The sequence below is a fragment of the Elgaria multicarinata genome, chromosome 8 (assembly GCF_023053635.1).
Source record: "Elgaria multicarinata webbii isolate HBS135686 ecotype San Diego chromosome 8, rElgMul1.1.pri, whole genome shotgun sequence".
NCBI lineage: Eukaryota > Metazoa > Chordata > Lepidosauria > Squamata > Anguidae > Elgaria > Elgaria multicarinata.
Genome location: NC_086178.1, coordinates 51,936,377 through 51,956,442, shown reverse-complemented (window position 1 = coordinate 51,956,442; position 20,066 = coordinate 51,936,377). Strand labels below are relative to the sequence as shown.

General features: G+C 40.4%; 1 protein-coding gene across 2 annotated transcripts in view; it reads left to right on the top strand.

Annotated features, from left to right (window-relative positions):
* STAG1 (STAG1 cohesin complex component) overlaps positions 1 to 20,066 on the top strand; it is a 135,403-nt gene that overhangs the window by 59,753 nt on the left and 55,584 nt on the right. For both annotated transcript variants that reach the window (XM_063132354.1, XM_063132355.1), the window contains exon 3: positions 10,650 to 10,752. In XM_063132354.1, the coding sequence (XP_062988424.1) occupies positions 10,650 to 10,752 (103 nt within the window). The remainder of the gene's footprint in view (positions 1 to 10,649; positions 10,753 to 20,066) is intronic.

The window sequence follows — 20,066 nt, the reverse complement described above, 5'->3', positions numbered from 1 at the left end:
CCAGTTCATATGCCTCATTGTTCCTCCCCACTTGATAGTGCCTTTAGTGACCGCATTCACCTGTTGAGGGAAATGCTCTAGTCACTGAAAATTGTTGAATTGTTTATATTATTGTATACTGTGGTGCTATACTAGTGTAATTCCAGATAACAGCACAAAGGACTTCATATGCTATATCTGTTCAGCCAGAGGAAGCAGAATATGGGATTGTGCTGTTAGTGAAGGACTCTGGGGAGTTTCTTAAGGATTTATGATGTGTAGAAGTTACCAGCAGGGTAATTTCCAAATACAAATGCCAGTCAATACTGTGATGCCGGGATTCTGCATAAAGGATACACAATGAATTGCTGCAAGACCTCTTGGAAGAGGAATGATCAGGACCTCTTAGAGAAGGAAAATTCTCTAGAGTGTGAGACTGCTTCTAGGCAAGCTCTGCTAATTTATTTATTTATTTATTTATTTATTACATTTCTATACCGCCCAATAGCCAGAGCTCTCTGGGCGGTTCACAAAAATTAAAACCATTCAAAGTATAAAACAACAGTATAAAACCATAATATAAAATACAATATAACAGAAACCTTTGTATGGGCAGTATCTAATGCTGCCCTTACACCAGTGGGAACAGCCACTAATGCAATGGGAAGCTAGCACTTCATAGGGCAAGCCCAAGCTAGCACTTCCAGAATGGGACAAGTCAGGGAACCTCACAGCTTACTATAATGTAATTTGGACATGTTGTAATCAATCCCATTGTGCTAAGTGGAGCTTGCTTTTGAATAAACTTGCATACTAAGTGTCATAGCAGTTGTAGGGAAAACTAGCCATTCCTGAACCTATACTTATTTATATACATCCCATTCCAGTAATCAAAAGTTGAAAACGATTGCATAGCTCAGTTTATTTAAGGATCTAAAGATACTTAATTTCTCATTCTGAACTTTCAATTTGAGTTCCTTTGTCTTCAGAAAATGGAAGAGTTTGCATAAGGTTCCATTGTATGTATGTGTATTCAAACATTCATAAGCCTTTTCACTTGGATACAGGAGACAGAGTAATAGGAGGCATGTGATGTGAGAAGAAAGAGGTTAGAAGCTGCTTTGTATAGTTTCATAGAACCATAAAGTTATAGAATAGTAGAGTTGGAAGGGGCCTAAAACAGTAACCAGCAGCATACTTGATCAGCAAAGTTAATCTGGAAATACTTTTTAGCATGCACTTAAAAAAAATAGCTAGTTTGCACTTAAAGGGGCAGAGTATGCTAGAGGGCGGAGGCAACTACAATAAACACCCCATTTGAGTGACTGCCAGTTGAATCCAGGGGTATCAGAAGGGCCTCCCCTAATGATTGAAGGGAGGAGTGTCATGGACAAGGCTGTCTCTCAACTAAATAAACTTTGCTAGCCAAGCCAAAAATTGTGATTGCTAGGTTACTGTATCTTGCCCTCCAACAACACACACACTCCAGTGCTTTTTGAGGGGTGGGGGAACAGCGGGAAGGGAGAGCATGCTGACTTGGCAGTGGCTGCTGGGTGGAAGTTCCATGAGCATCTCTATCCAGCAGCAGACACACCAGCCACCCAAAGTTCTTTCCTGTGAGAAAGGCAACCAGATTGACTACTGTTTGATGGAGGCACCAAGCAGCCACCCACCAGCAGCAAAGAAGTCCCCCTGTTGGCCTCTCCTGTGGGAGTCACAAAGGGTGTGTATAACTATGTGCTGTATGTCATGCCTCCAAGTGGTCAAGGAACTCCTACCCTGGCTTCTCCTGTGAGAAAGGCTGATCAGGAATGTGCTGGCATGGAGGTGAGCTGTCCTGGGTGCCTTGGATCTGACGACCAATTTTGTGAGAAACCAGCAAGGATCTTAATGGTTTGATTGCTCTGAGGAAATACGTGCTTGGTGGCTCACCAGAAGCCACACCCCTTCCCCTGGTCCATGTCCCTTTTCCCTAACCACCTATCTTTTGATAATTTTTCACCTTTTGTGCTGTTTTCCCCCCATTCTGAAACATTGAAATGCCTCTCCTAATGCTTAGTTAGTGGCAGTAAGAGATTTAAATTGCAATGTGCTGTTCTTTTCTGTAATTTGGGTCCTGACTTTTGCTCCACCCCCTTTGCCTTTGGTCGTGACTACCATTGGAATGTGGCCCCCGATAATTTTTCTGAAATTTAATTTGGCTCCCTTGCTGAAAGGGGTTCCCCACCCCTGTCTTAAACTTTTGCAAGTGTTCCAATAAAAATGTCTGCATAATGTAACATTGAAATCACATTAAGTGCACTTTAATTCCCCCCCTCAGGTATTTCAAGTCAAATACTTATGGTATACTGGTACATTTTTTAAAAAAAAGTTTACTAAATATAAGTAAAATAAAATAAGCATGCTAAATTCGATCACTCTCCAAGCCATCAGAACATTGTCAAATGCAAATTAGCCTGATATTCATAGGTAAACTTTCCAGCGTAATTTTTTTCTGGAAAATCCACAGCACTACAAACATGTAAGCAGTAAATACAAATAAAGTTCTAAAAATCTTTTATGAAAGTCTTTGGACTCACAAGAACAGTACACTAGCTATGTTAGTATAAGTAGATCAAAACTTCAGCATTATAAGGCCTTGGAAAAAGCAAAGACACTGGAATGTTGACATTCTGGCCCCTTTTAACATGACAATGCCAGTATGGCCAGTATGTGTTTTGTGGTAGTGCGTATTCTAGGATTAAGTAAAAGTGCTACTCTACTTGTACCCAAGGCCTTGTATTTCTCCAGTATGATGTTTCAGTATTTTCCTTTGAACAGCAGATCACTTCATATATATATATATATATATATATATATATATAAAATGCTGTGAAAACTGTTCAGTTTCAAGAGTGTGTAGTCATGTGGGTAATCATGTTTAAATAGGCCAAGTGCAAAGCCCCGCATGAGACAAGTTGTTCCACTGTTGGGATCCTCACCACAGCATTTTAAAATGTAAGACAAATAGTCATAAGAAATGAGTCCCTGAATTCTTTGTGTATAGTAGCAAGTTTACCAGTGTTCAGTACAAACCCTTGTACCTTAATCCAAAGTGTGTAGTGACAGGCAATGTTTACTTAGGGGTGAAGCCTTTATTCTGAGGTCTTTATTGAACAGATTCTGGAGCTCTGCTTTTTCTTGCTTAAAAATTATGTTAGCTCTTCAAGGCTAAAAGAGAGAGCTATGGTTGTAGTAATAACAAGTGTGTAGTGATAATGTGTGATAACACAACCCATAAAGAGAGCAGGGGTGTACTTCCGAATTGGAGGGCAGTTGCACCTCTCACCTGCACCTGCCATTCACTTGCTTGGGTGTCCAGGACAAATAAATTTGCAAGTCTGTTCTCAGAGTATTACATGGATGCAACATTTTTGTTGCCCTGTACCTAGGATGTCCTTAGGACTACTTGTTTATTTATTTATCTATTACATTTATATACTTCCCCATAACCGAAGCTCTCTGGGCGGTTTACAAAAGTTAAAAACAGTAAACATTAAAAAAATATTCAAAATTTAAAACCATCAAAACATAAAAACAACAGTATAAAAACAACAAAAACATCTGACTGCATAGCCAGCCTAGAGGACATACTTGCCAGCTGGGCTGGGCTTGACGTGAGTTTTTAATTCCTTTGATTGCACTATTAAGTGAACTTCATTGCATGAATCATACCCATCACCTTGTGGGTTTCCCCATGTGTACTAGCCATCTTAGAAAAGATTCTATGAGATTCCTAGAACCCAATGGTGCAAGATTGAGACTCCAAAGCTGTTATGAAGGACATAAATATACAGACACTTATGCGAAGTGGTAATGGATAGAAACCTGATGTTCCTCCCAAAATTACTTAATTTCATGATCTTTTTATCCAGTAGCAAAATATGAATGGGTGGAATACATGTCAGCCCATCAGTGAATAAGGAAGACATAATAGCAAAGAAGGTATATGTAGATCTAGATCCTTATCTTCAGGATTGCAAACATTTGAGCTATAGGAGTCACTAATTATTTAATATTGCTGCGAGGGTGGATATGCTACAAAATTGAATTAAATATGCTTATTAGCATAAATGATTTGGGCTGCTCACTTTTGGGTCCCTTGACAATTGGGATCCCCTCCCCCCGGCTCTTGGAACAGTGTGCTATTATGCAGTAGATGTGTCCTGGAGGAGTAAGCAGGGGTTTAGATGAAGAAATTATGCTTTCTTCTAGTGTGCAATAACAACCAGGGGCTTTGAAGAAACTAGTCAATTTAGGCATTTAGTGGAAACCCACCAATTTGTCTTCAGAATAGGGGAATTTAGAAACACTTTTCTCCATTTTTTGGGATAGAAAAGAATGACAACTCAGGGTACACTATAACTGCTACAAAAATTGGCAGTTGTGGTCATATTCTGTATTCTGCAACGCAATTTAAATTTTGCTTGATATATTTGTGAAGGAATTTAAGATGCTGCGCTCTGCAACTGGCAACAAGTACTCTGGAGAATATATATACAAATCTTTTTCTGCTAGAAAAATGCTTTACCTCCATCAGAAAAATGCAACCATTGAACAGAGATAGCTCGCAACCTGCCTTTCTGTTGCTATCAGTAATGTACATTGCAGGGTTTTCCCCCAGTATCTTTAGTCATCATATTAAAGGGGGATATGAGTCAATACATTCTTTGATGCAGGATGTGCATACAGTATATGAAGTATCCAAGAAGATGGAGTTTGAGGCAGGCATCCCACTTCTTTCTTCCGTTCCCTTTATACTTCTAAGTGGCAACCTCCCCTCTGGCTTTTGTGTAGTTTTCAAGAATCCTTTTTCAGTGTTGTAGTATTAATCATCACTACTGATTTTTGTAAGGCTAATGTCAAGAAGGATATAGGAGCTTTTGCTTTTTTTGCCTCACATAAAGATGTATTGCCCTGCAATCTGCTGATCCTGTGAATAGCTTTCTTTTCAAAGCCTCAAAAGACTGTTGGAGAGCTTCATCAAATCATCACAGGTTTCAACCATTTAGGGATCTTGGATATTAAGTCTATAATGCAGGAGTGCAGAACAGGGGATGTGGGACAGCAGGGCTCAGCCTGTGCCAGGAAAAGCTGTTGCACTTCCCAGCACAGGTGTGTTCTGCTTTCCTGCATTCCACAGCTGTTATCTCTGCTTTGAGATTGGAGATAGTGGGGTTTTCTCTACTGATGTGCAGCGCAAACCCCAGCTTGACTTGGCTGCATTGAGCTCTTTCCAGCATGGACAAGTCCTTGTTATCTCCAATGTCAGGCCTAAGCCCTGCCATCTGGAGAAACCCCTAGAGGTTCTCCGGGTCAGATTGGAGTGCCCCTCAGGCTGGATTAGGTCCACCAGCCAAAGGATCTGCACCCCTGCTATATTGGGAAAGATCAGTTACTGTGTCCTTCAGAGGGATCATTCTGGGGCATTTAGAAATAAGAGGGCCAGCAGAAAGTTTTTTTGGTATTCAAATATGTTGGTTCTAATCCTCACTCCAGCAAATTTAGGCCTTAGCTAGACCTACCTGCTATCCTGCGACGGAGGAGGGAAGATCTCGTGTTGAGTTTAATGTGACATCCCTCCTCTGTCTACATGTGACATGTGACGACCTCCGCAGAAGAGGCATTGCGTCTGCCATTTTTTAAAATAAAATTAAAGGGCCAGCAGCGCATGAACACTTATACGCTAAAGTTAAGTCCTTTTTAAAATTTAAATTATTTTCCCCGCTTCTCTCCCCCCCCCCCCCCGATGGGCACAGCACTCCTGCTGGCTCCTCATGAAGAATCGCGTGGAGCCAGGTCAACCCACGGCACCTGGCCACACGTTCCATGGTCTCGGGCTGAGTCTGGGAATGCGGAAAAACCGGGGCCAAAGTGGAGGGCTATATCCCAGGGCAAAGGAGGGATGATCCCTCCCTGATCCTGGGATCCCCTGTGCGTCATGTGGATGCACAGGGATAATCCCGGGGTTTGCCCCGGGTTAAAGCCCCGTCTAGCTATGGCCTCAGACACTTCCAGTAGAATGTTGTTTAAGCCACCTGTGAGATCAGATGAAGAATATGTAAGTTTACCATACACTTCAGAAGAGTTTGTTGCTTGAAGATGGGGGGTAGGGTTTGCTGAGCATCTGTGGGGATCATCTCCACCCACCTCTGCAGCTCAGTTCGGATGGAACTCTGGGACTTGTCAGAGGGTGGCAGCATATTTGCCGTGGGGAACTTGTGGTGAGTGGAAACCTGTGGTTAAATAAATCTGTGCTGAAGCCCTTTCTGGTTTCTGACTGTATAGTAGGTTTGGTTTAGTTTAATTCCAGTCTGGCATAACTGCTACAGCCCAACTGAGGAGATGTAAATTATTGCACAGAATTACCACCTCAGAATTATTAACATAATATGCCCCTGGTTTAGCTTTAATTAGAACTTTAATGGCATCATGAGCAAGGTGTTTATGCAACAGCATTGAATGTAAGGGGAGATTTTGGACTTAGCAAAAATGGGAGCATAATAAATTGAGCGGTTTTAGTATTTCTAAAATCAAAATTTGGATTATTATTATTATTATTATTATTTATTTATATAGCACCATGATGGATGCATTTCAATAACGTTGAATAGAAAATAAGTAAAAAAGATTTCAGGTTTTCCAAAAAATTACAGGTCACCATTGGTTATTTCTTTGGCAATTGTTGGTTATTTCGTCAGCCACAGAGTTGTAAGGCAAGAGTGGACAAAATGGTGGCTGCCACTCTAGTGCAGCTGGCAGGATAGATTTTCAGCAGCAATGGCTGATGGGATACTAGCGGGAGGATTGAGGGGTGAGAGGATGGGGGATGAGTGAGTCAACTCAGCGTGGACTAATAGTCAACTCAAGGCTGATCCTAATCCACACCATGGTTGATTATTTTCATATTTCCATGAGGGGAATACCCCCTAGATAAACAACCATTGAATTAATTATTACCCCGTCGTTGACTATTGTGTTGTCTGAATGCAGCCTCACCTCTTCCCTCACAACCCACTGCATGGGGAGGAAGTGGAAGAGCAAAAAAAAAAAGGTGTTGAGGGAAAAAGAGAAAAGTTAGTGGCAGAAGTAGAAATGAGGTGACTCACACACTTTTGATTCTGGCCTGCACACCACTGGCTTCAGCCCTGCTCACTGACAATTACTCACAACAGATTACTCACAAGCGAATGTGATGCCTGCTCTAGAACACTTTTCATATAGCTTCATCCCATGTACGTGCTTCCCTCGGATTATCCACGTAGCGCTAAGCTTTTGCGGTTGTTGTTTTTGCTACCGGGCGACAGCAATCCTTTGCATACCAGGAAGTGAGTTTAAGGGGAGAAATGTAAAAAATCATTAAAAATCAACGGATGACCCAATTCAATTCAAATTTGGTATGCTTAAAGCTCTCCCTAATATCTATTACTGTGCCAATTTTGGTATCTTTATCTTTAAAGCTTACGCAGATGTAAGCATTTGTTTAAAATCCTGCTCCTGCGCCCCAGCGGCGGCTCAGAAGTTATGCTCAAAAAGTAGGAGCTAAATACGGCAAATCTTTTTGCTTTATTGCACAATTAAGGCAGGATGCATGGGAGTACTTCACAAGCAAAGCAGATTATAAGGTGAAAAACTTCTGAGTCCTTTGCATAGAATTCACAGTGATTGCAAAGTATAACGCTGGTGTGATAAAGCTCATAGTGAAGAAACTTGTCAGTTTCAAGGTAAAATTAGACTTGTGAAGGCTATTTAGTTTATATAAACATTACCCAAGTATGTAAACACAAATATTCACATAATTTAAGTTTAACAGAGAGGCAATAATAAATAAATCCATGAGATTATCTTGACTTCATAGAATATTATGCTGTGATATACTTAATTAATGTTCCTCCTAAGAGCATGTTGTAATATATATCCAACTGTGACCGGCCATGTGCAGCCGGTCCCACTGGATCTGTTGCACTCATGGCCACCACTGCTTGCACAATGGGGATTTAGTGCTTCCGGGGGCACTAAATGCTTATTTCTGGAATGGGGCATGTCGGTGGGGTATGCACAATGGCACTTCACCAACATTCCCCCTTCTAGAAATGAGCGTTTTCAGTTGGTTCAGGTTGCCTCCAGAAGCTCTAAATCTTCATTGTACAAATGATGGGGGGCATTTGTGTAACATAATTGGCAGGGCTGGCTGTGTATGCATCAAAAGTGGCAGTGGACCCTGTGTGTGGACAGGCAAGATTGGATACTGCTCATTATTTTTCAAAGCTGTGATTTAACTAATCCCATATCTTTTTAATAAGGAATCCCTTAGTAGGTTTAACTTTCACTTTTGAAGATTCTTGCAGCCACTGGAAGTTTTAGTATTGTCTTGATTGTGTCTCTTTGTACTTCTAGTTAATATAATATAAAGAACAAGCCAACTGTCTTAATTTAATTTTAGCTATTTCCTCTATTGTTTTGATATTTCACCCAAAATTCTGAATTCTTTCACAGTGTAGATATCTCTCAATATCAGCATTCTTCACTCTTGTGTTAGAATTTTTATTCATTTTCAAAGGTCTTAAATATCACTGAGAAGTGATTTTGTAGAACTGCTCTTTAAAATACAAATTAACTTAAAATTGTATTGCTCAAGGCTTCCCCTATAATTTCACATTGCAAATCTTTATCCACTTCTAACAAATAAGCTTCCTTTCCCCCTCTATTTGAGTTGAAAGGGTTTTTCTTAACTGAAGCAACATTCTAAAGAATGTGGTACAATTGGGGTCAAGAATGGTCCTTCTCTAACCCCTTTCTTCTGAGGCATTAGTGAATGCCATGGTATAAATTTGTACTAGAGGTCAAAGACCGTGTTATCCTATAGTTAGCTGAATAGACAAGTCTTTGTGCTTATTGCCTGATTTAGTGTTGTGCTGGGATTTATTTTTTTGCTAACAAACTTGGCTAATAACTCTGTAGATGTTTGTCTTTTCTGCAGCATGCTGCTCTTAAGTTATTGACTTGTTCTTTTCTTTTATTCTGCTTTTGGTGCTCTGTTTTGGCTTGATGAAGGAGAATACTGAGTCTGGTTCTATTCCTATGATTTTCCAATTGATTAAATATATGGGGTGAGGGAAGTTAAAGCCACTTGACAGTGAAAATATTGGTGTGTCCAAGCAGTCACCAAATGATTTTAACCAATAATCTGTGACTGCATGCAGACAGAATTTGGCAGTGGACAGTTTTACATAAACCTGTGAAACACTAATTTTAAATGAAATAGTATTTTAAATAGACCTGTGAAAATGGAATAATTATAATGCTCTTAGAACTGCTTGAAGTGTTTCCCCTTGGCATCAGAAGATAACCTGCCACACAGATCTAGTCATAACGGAGCTGTTAAATGTAGATGCAAACTAAGCCATTCCTCCTAACAAAGAAGGCTATAAGTAAAGTGTTCTAGGGGTGGGCAACTCGAGGGAGGGCCTAGAGGCCATTCCCTCTGAACCCCATGGGGTTCTCTCCACGGGGCATTAGAAAATAAAAGCTATTTGCCACTGCTTTCCAGCAGCAAATCACTACAGAAGCCTTAAGGGGTCAAATTTTAGATATTTGGTCACTTAGTGGTTTGCCACAAAAAATCAGTGACAAAACGGTGTTGATTTTTCCTACCATTACTGTGATTTTTAGTGACTCAGCAGTGAGGGCCACGCCAACAGAACACGCTAATCTGTGGTTCAATAACAACCCACACTCAATCATAGGCTTGGAATTCAGTGTGGTTTTGTCCACATGGATAGCCTTGCCAGAACTGGGTACATGATCAAACTGCAGGGGAGATGTGTGTGCACACATGTACGATGGTGTGTTTGTGGAGCTTGCGTTACCTGTGGATCTTTCCACCATTTTCACTTAGTTACAAGACTGTTTGCTATTGTTATTTGGTTGGTTTTATACCAATTTACTTTGGGCAATTTCTGAATGCCATCATCAAATGTACAGAATCCTAACTTTTTTTTATGCTTTCTAAAATGAGATGGCTACTACTAATATTACTGTATGTGCTATTTATGAAGGAGAGAAAGGTTTACATTTCAAGCATAGAGAGTTGCATGGTAGCAGATATGAAGGCAGAAATAGAAGGCAGTAGTAACCTGATGATTCATATTGAGACATTTCATTTGTTTTAGGTGACCATACCATGTTTTGTAAAACTATTAACAAGAATGTTAAACTTGTTAGATTGCAGCATTTTAGAAATTCCCCTGAGTCTTAAGAGAAGAATGTGGTTAAAAATGTTTTCAGTGTCTTTTATTCCAGTAAAATTCTAAGTAAGATTCTAAGCATTTTAATGCCATGAACATAGGAGCTGATCCAGTTGTTTGCTGCATCTTCCCTATGCATGTTGCACGAGTTTCCCGCTGCCCATTCTGTCTCAATTTAGTCATCCTTTGAGAGATCTGCATCTCTTGACAGCATGTATAAAGGAACAACTGGAGTAGCCCCTTAGTTTGTTTTATAAGTAGATGAAATATCATATTATGACTAAAATATTTGTTCAGCTATATATTAGAACCAAATATTTATTCAGCGTTTTTTTTTACTTGATTTTGTTTACTAATTTATTTTTAACTGGCATTTTCCCTCAGGGATTCTACAAATGAAACTACTGCACATTCAGATGTTGGTAGTGAACTGGAAGAAACTGAACTGAAGGGGAAACGAAAACGTGGTCGTCCTGGCAGACCTCCAGTATGCCACTTATTTTTTTTCTTCGAATATTTGTTTAAGACTGTTCCATATCATTGTCTTAATTTCCACATGAACTATTCTTTATATATTAACCTGTATTTGAAGCTGTAGCATAAAGCTAACTTGTAAGAAGGGTTAACAATTCATATTGCTTGTATGTTGTGTCACAGCATCGTTGTAAGCATTTGAGCAGGCTTGCTGCTATGCAGATATAAAACATTAGCAAAATATAATAATATGATTTGAAGGTCAAAATATTTAAAATGTTGCTTTTGCTTGGTGAATTATTAGAGCTTAGGATGTTAAAACATAGGCCATTGCATTTTGCATAATTATCATGATATGGAACTCTTGGATTTCAACTGCGCAGAGATACTAGAAAGTGGTTAAACAGTTCTTAGAGCTCCATTAGATGAACCATGCAGGTAGGCTTCATGAATCCCAGTCTGCTCTTGCTACTTTCCATCTGTGTTGCTTTTATTTCTTCAGCTTTCACCATCCTTCCTCTTTTCTTTCCTTCTTCTGTTACTTTCTGGCAGTTTTCCCCATATGGGGGCTTTTTGCAAGCTTTCCAGGCCTTTGAAAGCCAAATTAAGAGAGGTTTTGGCTTCTGAACAATGTAGTGTTACCACAGAAGAGACCATACTCTAGTAGTCACATGAAGCTTGGTGGATTCTTCTCAGAGACTATTAGGGTACATAGTGTAAATACACCTGTATAATTTTCTCCCTTGATCATGAAAATTAGACTCTTTAAAAAAAATTAAGGAAAAAAGAGTGAACTTTAGAAATACCCTAAATGCCCTGGTGAAATATTATAGTCACCTAGGCTGAACAGGCAGCTAAAAGTTTACATTTCTAAAGGTTTCAAAGGATCACATGATAATAACTTGGTGTGTGTGTCAAATGTATAGTTCAGATATCAAATAGTCCATTTCAAGATTAAGGGCTCACTTTCAAATTAGTACATTAAACAAATTAATATGCATGATTATGTGTGTATGTTTGTGTATATAAAGTTACATATATTGGGCTTGCAGGGAGAGGAAAGCCTTATTTGACTGTCAAGGAGGTGATGCATTTTCTTTATAGCAGTGATGGGCAACTCATTGCCCTCTAGATGTTTTGGCCTACAACTCCGATCAGTCCTAGTCAGAATAGCCAATGGGAGCTGTAGGCCAAAACATGTGGCCACAGATGGCCCACCCCTGCTTGAAAGGCTGTTTTCCTCCCCTTGAAATAGCTGGCAATCTTATATATCGAATTCAAAGTTGGGAGTTAGTTGGTCATCCCTTCTTTGACTGCCTTCTCATTTCCCGATTGTCATGAAAAATAATTCATTGAAAAACTCTTTACATGCAGTTTCCTTGAATAACAACAGTTTTCACTGTAATTCAAAGTCAGGAATTTATTTATGCCCATAAAGCTTTTTTTTTTTTACCATTAGGCTAACTTCTATAACAATGTTTTATTTTTAATATCATAAAATGTTAAGTATAATGAGACAAACATAAGAGAGCCAGTGTGGTATAATAGGGTTCTGTTGTAAGGATAAAATGGGGAGGAGGACGATTATGTATGCCACCTTGTGTTCCTTAAGGATGAAAGAGGCGGGATATAAATGTAATAAATAAATAATTGCAAATCGAAGCTAAATGAAATATGAACACAAAAAAAGTGTCTGTACACCTTTATAAACACAGGTGCAGGCCAAAGTACAATGATATGCCAGTAACATATGGTTTGTAAACAAATCATGAAGGCATTCAGAGACACCTACAGTTAAAAGTAACCCAGTCAAAGCTTAGTTATTGCTTGGAAAAGAATCATAGAATTGTGGAGTTGGAAGGGACCATAAGGATCATCTAATCCAGCCCTCTGCAATGTGTAGGAAAACCAGTTAAACCATCCATGAGAGGTGGCTGTCCAGCCTCTTCTTAAAAACCTCGAGAGATGGAGAACCCACAACCTCCGTAGGTAGACTGTTCCATTGTTGTACAGATCTTACCCTCAGGTAGTTTTTATTTATAATAAATCAAAATATAGGTAGCTGTAACTTATACCCATTATTTCCGGTCCTAATTTCTGTGGCAATGGAAAATAGTTCTTGACCATCTTCGTTGTGGCACCCTTTTGTGTACCTGAACACTGAACACTCTTCAGTCTTCTTTTCTCCAGACTGAACATCCCAAGTTCCTTCAGCCTGTCCTCATAGGGCATGTGCCCAAGCCCCTGTATCATCTTTGTTGCCTTCTTCTGAACCTGTCACCATCTGTTATATTTAAGAAAATAATTTTTAAAAGTTTCTGTACACATTTGTTAAGTTAAACTTTTCGTTAGATTGATTTTTTTCTCCGCACACTTCGTTTGTGAGGAACCAACTGGTTAATTTAAAATGCAACTTCAGACTTGTGACTACTTCCTTGCACAAGGATCTTTAAAGACTAATTCACACTTACCATTTTTAATTGTTTACGTGTTGCACACTTATGGTGCGTACATGCTAAGGCATTAATATTTGAAGCAGCTGACTTTCTCTTTTCATCCCATATACACTACACACACTAGTGCTACAGTTCTTCTTTGTGGCGTCTGTGCATCACATATATGAGCTCCGCGCCGGTGCGGAGCCCCATTCCAGGAAACTTCTATTTATTCCTTCAATTCTTTTTCGACCACCATTTTGGTAGCCTCATTTGGGAACTTGTATACTAGATCATTGCCCTTCCTGGCTTATAAAAGCTGCCAGAGGGGGACTGGCTGAGTGGGTAAGCGGAGTGGTCAGTGCCTCCCTTCGCCAAGGAAGGGTCCCAGCCTGTTTGAAGGAGGCAGTGGTAAGACCCACACTGAAAAAGCCCTCCTTGGCCCTCACTGTATTGGATAACTACCGGCCAGTCTCCAACATCCCATTTTTGGGCAAGGTATTGTTGCGTGTGGTGGCCTCCCAACTCCAGGGATTCCTGGATGAGACGGATTATCTAGATCCATTTCAATCTGGCTTCAGGCCTGGTTATGGGACAGAAACAGCTTTGGTCGCCTTGGTGGATGATCTTCACCGGGAACTGGACAGGGGGAGTGTGTCCCTGCTGGTTCTGCTGGACCTCTCAGCGGCGTTCAATACCATTGACCATGGTATCCTTCTGGGCTGCCTTGCTGGGATGGGTCTTGGAGGCACTGTTTTACAGTGGCTCCATTCCTTCCTGGATGGATGGACCCAGAAGGTGGTTCTGGGGGACTCCTGTTCGACTCCTTGGCCATTGGCCTGTGGAGTCCCTCAGGGCTCTGTTTTGTCCCCCATGCTATTTAACATATACATGAAACCATTGGGAGAGGTTATCCGGAGTTGTGGGGTGCGGTGCCACCAGTACGCTGATGACACCCAACTCTACTACTCCTTTCCACCCAATTCCAAGGAAGCAGTTTCTGTGCTAAACTGGTGTTTGTTGGCAGTAATGGATTGGATGAGGGCGAACAAATTGAAGCTTAATCCAGATAAGACAGAGGTGCTCCTGGTCAGTCGAAAGGCAGATCAGGGAATAGGGATTCAGCTTGTGTTGGATGGGGTTACACTCCCCCTGAAGACACAGGTCCGCAACTTGGGTGTACTTCTGGATTCAGCCCTGAGCCTGGATGCCCAGGTTTTGGCGGTGGCCAGGAGTTCATTTGCACAGTTAAAGCTAGTGCGCCAGCTGCGCCCGTTCCTAGAGATGTCGGACCTGGCCACGGTGACACATGCCTTAGTTACATCCCGATTGGATTACTGTAACGCGCTCTACGTGGGGCTGCCTTTGAAGAGTGTTCGGAAACTCCAGCTGGTTCAAAGAGCTGCAGCCAGATTGTTGACCAGGGCTGGTTACAGGGAGCATACAACTCCCCTGTTAAAACAGCTTCACTGGCTTCCAGTCTGTTTCCGGGCACAATTCAAAGTGCTGATTATGACCTATAAAGCTCTATATGGTTCGGGTCCAGGTTATTTGAAAGAACATATTCTCCCTTATGAGCCTGCCCATGCTTTGAGATCTTCTGGAGAAGCCCTTCTTTCAGTCCCACCTTCTTCACAGGCACGCTTGATGGGAACATGGGAGAGGGCCTTCTTGGTGGCTGCTCCGGTGCTCTGGAACTCTCTTCCCGGGGAAGCTAGGCTGGCTCCCTCCTTGATGGGCTTTCGGAAGCAGGCTAAAACTTTTTTGTTCAAGCAGGCCTTTGGAGAATAATCCAGCCCTCCATCTATGTTAATGTCTTATAATTTTGTTGTGTATTTTTTAATTGTTTATGGTTTTGTTTCCTCCCCCCCCCCATGTATATTTTAAGCTTTGTAAGGCCACCTTGAGGCCCAGCATTGGTCAAAAGGCGGGATACAAATATTATTATTATTATTATTATTATTATTATTATTATTATTATTATTATTATTATAATGCAACAACAACAACTTCTCTGCATTCAGTGGAAAATCTGAAAGTGTTTGCTAAGGTTTTATTCTTCCTTTCTGTATCTGTCTTTTTCCTTCCTTTCATTTTATTATTTCATTTTGTTTCACAATCTTGCAATTACCTGACAGGCATATGGCCCTGGGGTCTCTTTTGGAAGTGTGTCTGCTATGGAAGTAAACTACCTTTGACGGATGGGCATTCTTTGTGCTTCTTTTGCTTGGGAGAAGAGCATAAAGTAGATGCCTGTGCACACTGCCAGGATTTTACTAAACAAGCCTGAAGAAATTGCTCTGATTGGCTGTTCTTTGGGAAAGGGTGGGGTCGGGGGTACCAAAGGAGACTCTGGCTCAGTTGTGTCTGCTTTGTCTGCAGCCTATGAGAGTATCGGGTACAGCCTCACCCCATAGTCTAGCTCATACTGTGAGACAGAGTCTCCAAGCACACAGGACCCATGCACACCAAGGCAGTCGTTGACACTCTTGTTGGCAAAAAAACCCCAAAAAGTAGTCAAAAAGGGCCAGAGCATCTAAATTGTTCTCTAAATTGACTCTTAATGTCTACTCCTGCTCAAAGAGGAAAGAACAGCCTTCTAGTGAGTAGTAGGGAAAACAGACACTCCTTTAAAAGGTGTTTAGGTTAATAGCTGATCAAGAACCAACAGTGTTACATGACCTAGAGTTTACCAGTTTGATTGTATGTCTGCATATATACAGTTAGTTAAGATTTCAACACAGTCTTAAAATTTTTAGAGCAAAGAAACACCACTATACAGTTCAACTTGAGCTGACTGTTTTTCAATAGAGTTTGAATTCATATGAGAAATGCCAGGACTCTGGAAGACAGCTTCTTTGTTCAGTTTACACTGTTGCTTGGCTATACTTTTAGTTAAGATACACCATGTGACATTCTGAAAAAAGTTCTCTACACAATTTTAAAATAGCATTATATCAATTACTTTACTAAGTAGTAGACCACTATAGGCAGTTGTGTGCAATTACTGTTTTATTTATTATATTTCTGTACTGCCAAATAGCCAAAGCTCTCTGGGCAATTCACAACAATTATAGCCGTGAAACCAAAAGGTGATGAAACATAATATCAAAGTTTAAAATTACAGTATAAAACCAAATTGAAAAATAAAATCTAAAATAAAATCCATTTGTCCATTATATAACTCATTTTATTCATGTTATTTACCAGATATACTGTACAATCCAGGGAGAGTTTCTTACTATTATTATTATTTATTTATATAGCACCATCAATGTACATGGTGCTGTAGAGAGTAAAACAGTAAATAGCAAGACCCTGCCGCATAGGCTTACATTCTAATAAAATCATAATAAAACAATAAGGAGGGGAAGAGAATGCAAACAGGCACAGGGTAGGGTAAACAGGCACTGGGTAGGGTAAAACTAACAGTATAAAGTCAGAACAAAATCAGGTTTTAAAAGCTTTAGGAAAAAGAAATGCATTTGGTGCCAGAATAAATGTCATTTAATGCTTCTGTTCAGTGCTTAAATCCCATTTGACTTCAGAGACATAGCATGCTTGTATTCCCCACTGGATTGTATGCAGGGTTTGGTAAAATACAGTCTGCATATGTTAAATCACTAAACAAGGAGTGAGCAAAACATGGCTTGTGGGTGCATGTGGCCCCTGTTTCCCCTCTCCATTTTTTTTATTTTTGCAAACAAAATGGTACACCATAGCAGCTGTGGAGTGCTAAGAAGTTCAATTTTAGATTGCAAAATAAGCTAAATGTCATCTCTCTAGCACTACTGAGCACTGTGGAGTGATTTGTCAATGGATTTTGGTGGGTAGCAAACAATTTATTTGGTTTTTTCTACCTAGTGTGGCCCAGGGGTGAAAATGGTCCCGGAGTGCCCATAGTTACCCACCCTCACCCTCAAGCTTGGTTATATTCAGGAAACTTTTTTGAACTCCAGTCAAAAGGAGCAATCTCCTGTGAAATGTATATTATACTAGGAAATACAGTTTGTATTTTCCAAAAACAGATACATTTCTAGCCCCCTCTCCCAGGGATGTTTAAATAAGGAAGGGGGGAAACAGCACATGGGGCTAGGCCATATGCAGACTTAGGTTCCTGGCTAACACCTGAATACCTTCCTCTCTTTTCACACCTTTTCTCCTTGCCTATGTTAAGTGCATAGAGGTGGAAACAAGATCATGCCTGTTAATCTCTCCCCTGACTCCTGTACATTCAACAAAAGGTGCTTCTATATGTGTGCAAGCTGTGTGTATGGTCTCACATGCAACAAGGAATTCTGATCACATGGAAGACCCTGTGCAAGTAGATTTGTATTTGTTTAGATACTGTTTGTTTTATACTTTGAACGGTTTTAGTTTTTGTGAACCGCCCAGGGAGCTTCGGCTGTTGGGCGGTATAAAAATGCAATAAATAATAATAAAATAATAATAGAAACCCTTTTTCACACCTTTGGTTGAACATGCTGAGGATAATGGCAGTGGGTGTGATCCAGATTCCCCATCCATTCATTCAGTATGCATATATTGAAGATCTGAAAAGAAATCCATAGCTTAACGTTCTGTCCTATCTGTGTCTTGAAGAAGTTAAATGCCTTGTTTTAATTCTTGGCCGTTAATTGAATGTGTGCCAAATTTCAGCTTTCTGTGTGAAAGCCTTAACTTTGATTACATGTGCACTAACCACTCACATAATTGTCTGGGACAAATACAAATTTCTCCCAAGAGAGCACTGACTCAGACCCCTTAATTGTTACAGCATCCTTGGCACTAAAAAAAAAAATGCTTTCAGTGCATGTGCATCAGTTACAAGTCTGCTTTGTTATGCAAACAGTGCTGCCATTTCTTCTCTCTCTCCGTCTCCCTCCACCTCCCCCCACCCTCATAGATCAGGAAAATGGCACAGGGGAAAAGTGGATTAAACATTCCTTCCCTTAGTGCTGCTCCCTGATTTGATTTATGCATTGCCACTCCTATCCCCCAAACTGGTTTATATTTAAAACAAGGAGATCCTGTTATGGATCTCCCTGATTCTAATCTAATTTGGCCTTTAGTCATTGAGGATTGCAAATGTTTGTCATTATTAGCTAGTTGCTTATTACATCTGAGGAGGCAGTTGCACTGACAACTTTTGTATGCAGCTTATTTCTGGCTATTTAATGCAGAAGTACATATGGTTATTTAATGAATTGAGAGTGTTCTTTTGACATGCCCAGAGGCCTTCTGTTACTTATAAGCGTAACATCAATGATGTTACACTTACTCCGGTCAATGAAGCTCGTAGCCTTGGCTTTATATTTGATTCCTCGCTCTCCTTTAGTCCTCATGTTGAGGCAGTAGCTAAATCCTGTCACTTTTTCCTGTATAATATTGCCAGGATTCGACCATTTCTGTCTGTCTCTTCTGCCAAGACACTTGTTCATGCACTGGTTATTTCTCGGTTGGACTACTGCAACCTTCTTCTCTCTGGCCTTCCTTCTTCTCACATCAGTCCGCTGGTTTCTGTCCACCACGCTGCCGCTAAGATCATCTTCTTGGCTCGCCGCTCTGACCATGTTACTCCACTTCTGAAATCTCTCCATTGGCTTCCAATTCACTTCAGAATCCAATATAAACTTCTCTTGTTGACCTTCAAAGCTTTTCACGGTCTAGCTCCTTCCTATCTCTCCTCTCTCATCTCACACTATTGCCCCACTCGTGCTCTTCGCTCCTCTGGTGCCATGTTTCTCACCTGCCCAAGAGTCTCTACTTCCCTTGCTCGGCTTCGTCCATTCTCTTCTGCTGCCCCTTACGCCTGGAATGCTCTCCCAGATCATCTGAAGTCTACAAGTTCAATCTCAGCTTTTAAAGCTCATCTAAAAACTTTTCATTTCCCTAAAGCTTTTAAAACTTGATGTTACTCGGACTTTAGACTGTTAGTTATACTGTTAGTTTTTCCCTACCCTGTGCCTGTTTACCCTACCCAGTGCCTGTTTGCATTCTCTCCCCCTCCTTATTGCTTTACTATGACTTTATTAGAATGTAAGCCTATGCGGCAGGGTCTTGCTATTTACTGTTTTACTCTGTACAGCACCATGTACATTGATGGTGCTATATAAATAATAATAATAATAATAATAATAATAATAATAATAATAATAATAATAATAATAACTTAGACTGAGCCCTGGTAGTGAAAACAGGTTCTGTATGTGAACTCTCTCTCAAATTAATCTTGTAGGGAAGGGTCTGGGTGTGTGGGAGGAGTTGTCTACCTTCAGAACAACACAGTTTTAGGGGGAAAGGCCTTGTATTCCAGCAATTGAAGGTCTCTTATGTAAATGTGGGCATGATATGTACTGGTCCTTCTTCTTTTCATGAGGGAGGGAGCAAATAACTTGATCTGTTGAACTTTTCTATCAAGGCAGAAATAAAATCCCAAAACTTCCTATTTGTTTTTAAAATCCTGTAATCCCAGATTGTGCATCTTCACCTATAATTTATAACAGCCTAACATTGCCTTAGATCCTAAACTGCTCACCTGCTTTTTCAAGGGAGGACAGATTTCATTGATTCCATCAATCCCTTATCCACACATCCCCCAAGGCTCCCCAATGTTTAGGAACAGATTGGGGAGGGGGGTAAAGGGGACTGCAGAGACAAAGGGAAGGTAGGAAAGCCTTGTTCCATAAACAGAACTCTGTTCCATTTGCAGATAAGATCCAAGCCATTTTAAGTTAAATGCATTCTTAAAAATCTGAATATGTAAGAACAGGTAGTGTGCCAGTAAAATATGTTGAGTTAGTAATTTTGTAGATTTATTGTATGGCTGATCTTGATACTGCTGCAATTGAGGGCCAAGCATCAAATATAGGTCTGCCTAGATCCAATGCTT